Source organism: Ostrinia furnacalis, unplaced genomic scaffold (genome assembly GCF_004193835.3).
Source record: "Ostrinia furnacalis isolate ACB-3 unplaced genomic scaffold, ASM419383v2 OfSCF0626, whole genome shotgun sequence".
NCBI lineage: Eukaryota > Metazoa > Arthropoda > Insecta > Lepidoptera > Crambidae > Ostrinia > Ostrinia furnacalis.
The window spans coordinates 123,004-128,545 of NW_021130865.1; the positions used below are offsets into that span (position 1 = coordinate 123,004).

Here is a 5,542-nt window from a genome sequence, read left to right on the forward strand (position 1 = left end):
ACTAACCACAACTTCCGCGATATTTTATTTTACGTCATCTGAAAATTCAGAATTCTGAAACTCAGTTTAAGAACCACGTATAAAATTTCCACGCTGAGTTCTGAATATTTCAATCCGGAGTGTATTCGAGAGCGGGACTGGCGGGAACGGTTGGCGGAAACGAAACGTAGAAAATAAGTCTTCACCGTAACCATCACAGTTATGTATAAAACTAACTAGGTAATCTAGGTGACTTAACTTTAACCCTCATGAAAACTTTAAGATCGACTTTAATACATTTTCATACTGAGAATGATTGCGCTCTATGTAGTAAGTATGAAGCACTGTAATTTTATTGTTACCTAATCGAATCCACTTAAATCAATTAGGCACCTAAATTAAAATAATTCAATAGAGTTATGATTAACTTGGGCTCAACTCCAAGTTGCAGTCGTCTCGCGAAATGTAGCCAATCAAGTAAATTGAAGAAACAATGAAAGTTGTCGATAGCTGAAGCGCCGCAGCGCCGTTATTATTGTGCCGTGCCTACGTTTATTCTGAGCACAACCATTCCATTGAATGCCCAATTTTCCTTTTCTGGTTCATTAAGTACCGCTTTAATTCCGAGACAATGTAAATTAGCCCACAATGCGAAATTGATTATAAGCGAAATTCATTCTCCGATATTCATCAGAATAACTTAATTTTAAGAGCAATCAGTAAAAGTTAGACATAGAGGAACGTTGATTTTCAAGGATGAAAAGCAAAATTATTTTGTCTCATTTAGGTACTTGGCAATCCAAACTTTTCATAATTTGATTCGTTTAGTCGATTGAAACCAAATCACGATTGCAAGACGTGACTGTTGTGGATAACGAGTTTAGCGTAACTGCCATATTGTCCAATAAATTAACAACACTCATGAAAACCAAAAACGTTTATTTATTTATTAATTAGTAAAAAAAAATACTTAGCTAATTTAAATATGAACTCATTAGCCCCAATTTATGTTCTTAGTTTTGGTAAACACCATTGAGTCACTACTCCAAGACTCAGATTTAGATTTCCCTATTTCAGTCATTAGTGAAATTCTTGGGTGAAATTGGAAATTGAACCCACGTCCTTTCGACGGGCGATTGCTTTGACCACTAGGCTACGGCTTAGAGATTGGTTCTCTATCAATGCCTATGGGCTACGGAGACAAACTTAACACTCGTAGTAGGCATCTGGCATAGCCTTACTATAGTACCTACCTACTTACTCGTAAGTAATTATAACAACTTTTGTCAGAAATTACCTACATAAGTTACGACTACGTAAGATTAGTAGGTATGTGTATAAGAAAGAAACTTTATAACAACGAAAAAGAACCCGAAAACTGTAAAGACTGATACCTAACTTTCTTAATTAAACAGATGAGCATAATTAAATCGCGAACAAAGTGGCACCCCGGTTTTGGAATTTGAGATTCCTCGTGCGCGCCATTCTATTGAAAATCTCTTCATATCCGATTTCTACTTTTGAATAACTTTAATTACTTACTCAGCTGAAGCGGCTTCATTTGCGATTATTTTCTTAAATTCATACACCCTTGCATTTTGTCTCAAAACTTATTTATTAGGTTCAATCCGTATTCCGTAGAGTAGGTTACATTATTAAGATCCGGTAGTCTGAAGACTATAAGTACCTACCTACAAAAAGCTATCAAACGACCATATTTTACTTTCCATAATAGTGCTACCTTACCGTATTGACATATGAAATATATAAAAGCTACTTCTCTAGAGCAAAGGGGCTTGTTCATCATTCATCTAATCTCAGCTTCTACTTGAGATATAAGCAAGATATTCGATGCCAACTGTCAGCAAGACCCATAACGCGTACACAACAGCAANAGCAGCAAATTTTCACCTAAACAAATATTTTACGACAGGCGCTCACGGTCGACAATATTGTGACACACAGAACACTCAACTGGCGTCACAATAACGCGAGTTACGACTGCAATAACTGGTGTTCGTTGCTACAGCTCGCAGGGTGATTCCAACCCTTGACAACTGGTAGAACACTCGTACACACTTGTCAGGATAAGCGATTACTTTGCGAGCGATAATAACGATAGATTTTTCATTTTTTAGAAGCTTTTCCACAGAATACATAAGATTTGTTATTAAAAAATTCTGGCTTAAGAGTAGGCGCACACCGTTGATTTTTAGTTGGCCGATAGTTGTGCCCGATTTTAAATTGTATGAAGAATCGGCCTAATCGAATCGGCGTAGTGTGCGCACTCCCATACATGCCCATACTGATCAACTGCCCGACTAAACTATCGGCCGACGAAAAATTAACGGTGTGCGCCTACTTTAAGTCTCCTCTCGATCTAAATATTTTTTTAATAACTTGAAATAATCGAACTGCCTAAGTGGAAGTCGAACTCACGACATTTCGATTCTTCAAGTTATTTAAAAAAAATACACAAGCTTTACTTACAGTCTCTTTCAGGTGTTATAAACTTGAACAAAGTAGGTATATTTACTTGCTACATGTAAATGTTAAAGTTCTATGATGTAATTAAAAAAGAAATGAAACAATTCTGTTAAATATAAACATTAGTGTTTAATTTTCTTTCTAGATATGGTAACAGCTGGCTCTGTTTCATATTCAATCTCCACTCGTGGCTTCTTCTTGCTCACCAACTTCTCAGCAACGTCCTACAAGAAAACAGTTCATTTTAATAAGTATTTAGGTATTATTCACAATAAAAGTAGGGGGATCAGCTCAACTGTTCGAAATAAGTAATTTCTATTATTCTTTACACTGATAACTATTTGATTTAACATCATGCAATAAACAGTATACCTCATCTACCACGCATGCATCGCACCATCAAAATATACCAATTTAATACCAAAATGAATGGGACTATGATGTATGTCACTTTTATTAAGTGTGAAAAATTTATACCTCAATATCTGATGTCTCCGATTCAAAATCACTTCCAACATCAGCACCTTCTTTGCGTCCAGAATCACTTTCCTAAAATAAAATTGATTTTTAGTAACAAAAATAAAATAAAAAATAAAAAAAAAATATTTTTATTTTTTATTTTTTTAAAACAAAAATAAACACTAAAACTTTAGTTGGGTATTTTGGTAAAGCAGCATTTTGCATTTCAGTATGTGAAAAATATAACCTACACCTTTAGAACTATACTAAAAAGCAATACCAAGAGCTTTGCACATTAATAAACTAACAGTATTTGATAGACATAATAAAAACTTGGACTGATTATGAAAAACAAAAAAGTTTAACCTTGTATAGTTCCAGTAGTCCATATTAGCAATACAGTTTAAAAAAATTCATCGCAAATAGGTATGGTAATCATGTGAGTTACATTAGGGGTTCAGCGAAACCAACGCGATCACACGCGATCAGCCGGCGTGCAGCGATGGCGATCAGACTTAAACGCATTGCGTTGGTTTGGCTGAACCTTTAGAGTAGGCGCACACCGTTGATTTTTAGTTGGCCGATAGTTGTGCCCGATTTTAAATTGTATGAAGAATCGGCCAAATCGAATCGGCGTAGTGTGCGCACTCCCATACATGCCCACACTGTGTGCTTACCATGAGTTTACGTTAGGTGTGTTCGCTAGCGACTGCGTAAAAAAATGACATTAATTGTATGACATATTGTGCAGCGCCCCTAGCGGCTACTTTCAAGAAACAAATGCTTCATAGAGATTTTTGACGTACTCGCTAGCGAGCACACCTAACGTAAACTAATGGTAGGTACACTGATCAACTGCCCGACTAAACTATCGGCCGACGAAAAATCAACGGTGGGCGCCTACTCTTAGAGCCCAAATGATTTATCATGTACAATAAATTCCTAGTCACAAACCTCATCAGTGTCCATGTCGCTGTCCGCTTCCACAAACTCGTCGGCGTCCTCGACGGCCCTCTTCAGCTCTTTCTCTAACTCTGGCTCCATTTCTACCTCTCTATCTTCTTCGTCGTCATCTTCTCTCTCACTCTCACTTTCGGCGGAAACTTCTTCCGCTTTGAGCGCTTCGTCAAATGCCATTTGTGGGAAGTTGTATATGTCGTTGTACTGGAAAAATTAAATATAAGATGTTATTGAACATAAAAAACCTTTCAAGAGCGAAAATATAGACTTGATGTAGAAAGTAAAGGTAATTTTTTGTAAGTGCCAATGTTTTTGTATGTAAGGATAAAAAAATTAAGATATACAGAATAGATTTCAGCATTACTAGAAGAATTATCACAATGATAAAATAAATGATACTCACAGTTCCTTTCTTAAGTCTTTCCAGCAGTTGTTTCTCTATGGCGTTGTCTATGCGGGCCGCAACCAATGCTTTTTCTTCACGCCTCCTCTCTCTCCTTTCTATCTTACGCTGTATTGGTACCAGTTCCTTTCTGAAATTCAAGAGACAGCAATAATTATTAATTTGTAATACTAATTTATATTTTCATAGTTGTCTGGAAATGCATACACAAATTTTTTAATATCTTTTACAACAAAGCAGACAATTATCCAAAGCAATAAATAGCTAAATGCTACTAATAAAAATACTTACACTCGTCTCAGTTTCAGTTTTCTCATGCGTATGAGATATTGTGTTATTTTAACAAATCTTTGTTTGCATTTCGCTTTGATGAAAGCTGGCCAGTACAAAAGATTTTCATTTATCTGATGAATTGCCTTCTCAAAGTTGCGAGACAGTTTCACTTTTTCCCACTGTTTTGCTGGAAACATCACTCTGAAATAAAGGAATACATGATGTTTAAATCATTTATTAAGCAGCTGTGTTTGTTTCTTGTTTACTTTACATTTGAATTCATATATTTTCACGTAAAATTTAAGTTATATTGGGTACCTTTCAGCTGTTCTCATGAACAAGTAAATGATACCATTTTCTTCTCTAACGGTTGCGTATTTACTATTGGCTAGAGGGCAGGAGGCCCTGCTACATAGCCCGGTGAGGTTATATTCATTACGGCAGAAATGCTGCGTTTTTGTCCTGTAAAACGAAAAATACTTTATGAGGACTATTTTTATACTTGATAAAGGAAACATGTTTTAGGGACAAATTATATTATTAAGTACTTACGTTACTTTATGTGAGCAATGCCTCTTGTTGATGATGGCCCATACAACCTAAAAAAATACAAAATTTTAACACCGGAACCATTTCTAAATAAAACCGGAATAAATGTTACATAATGCACTAAAACTTACATCGTCGTGTTGCATTTTCTTAGTTTAAATTGTAATTTATCACAATAAAATGAATAAATTAAAACGCGCAACGCAACACATTCACCCAAAAAAAATCAACACATGCTTTTGACACTGACATTACTTTTTTTCAGTTTTTTTTTAATATTGGCTTTGCACTGCATTACTTTGCACCAAAATCCATAATCGACTAAGGACATAGTAACCTCGGAATCGATTCATTCAATTGAATAATCGTTTTGCGCGTCATGTTGGTATGACAATTGAGCTTAGTTTAGTCACAGCACTTTAATAAAAAAAT

The 5,542-nt window shown here is 35.5% G+C and overlaps 1 protein-coding gene across 1 annotated transcript; it reads right to left on the reverse strand.

Moving 5' to 3' along the window:
* Positions 1–2,575: 2,575 nt before the first annotated feature.
* Rbm13 (RNA-binding motif protein 13) lies at positions 2,576–5,351 on the reverse strand. The gene is made up of 8 exons (XM_028323201.1): positions 5,242–5,351; positions 5,114–5,160; positions 4,880–5,023; positions 4,580–4,762; positions 4,289–4,418; positions 3,880–4,089; positions 2,944–3,015; positions 2,576–2,690 (listed from the first exon to the last, which is right to left on the reverse strand). Exons 1-8 carry the CDS (start codon positions 5,254–5,256, stop codon positions 2,589–2,591), a joined length of 903 nt encoding a protein of 300 aa, XP_028179002.1. The 5' UTR covers positions 5,257–5,351; the 3' UTR covers positions 2,576–2,588.
* Positions 5,352–5,542: the final 191 nt, after the last annotated feature.

Bases quoted from the DNA above. Each gene is read 5' to 3' on its own strand.
- Rbm13 (XM_028323201.1), bottom strand. The intron at 5,024-5,113 runs GTAAGTACTTAA...TTCGTTTTACAG, and splicing joins CATTGCTCACATAAAGTAAC to GACAAAAACGCAGCATTTCT. The intron at 2,691-2,943 runs GTATAAATTTTT...GTTTTCTTGTAG, and splicing joins CGGAGACATCAGATATTGAG to GACGTTGCTGAGAAGTTGGT.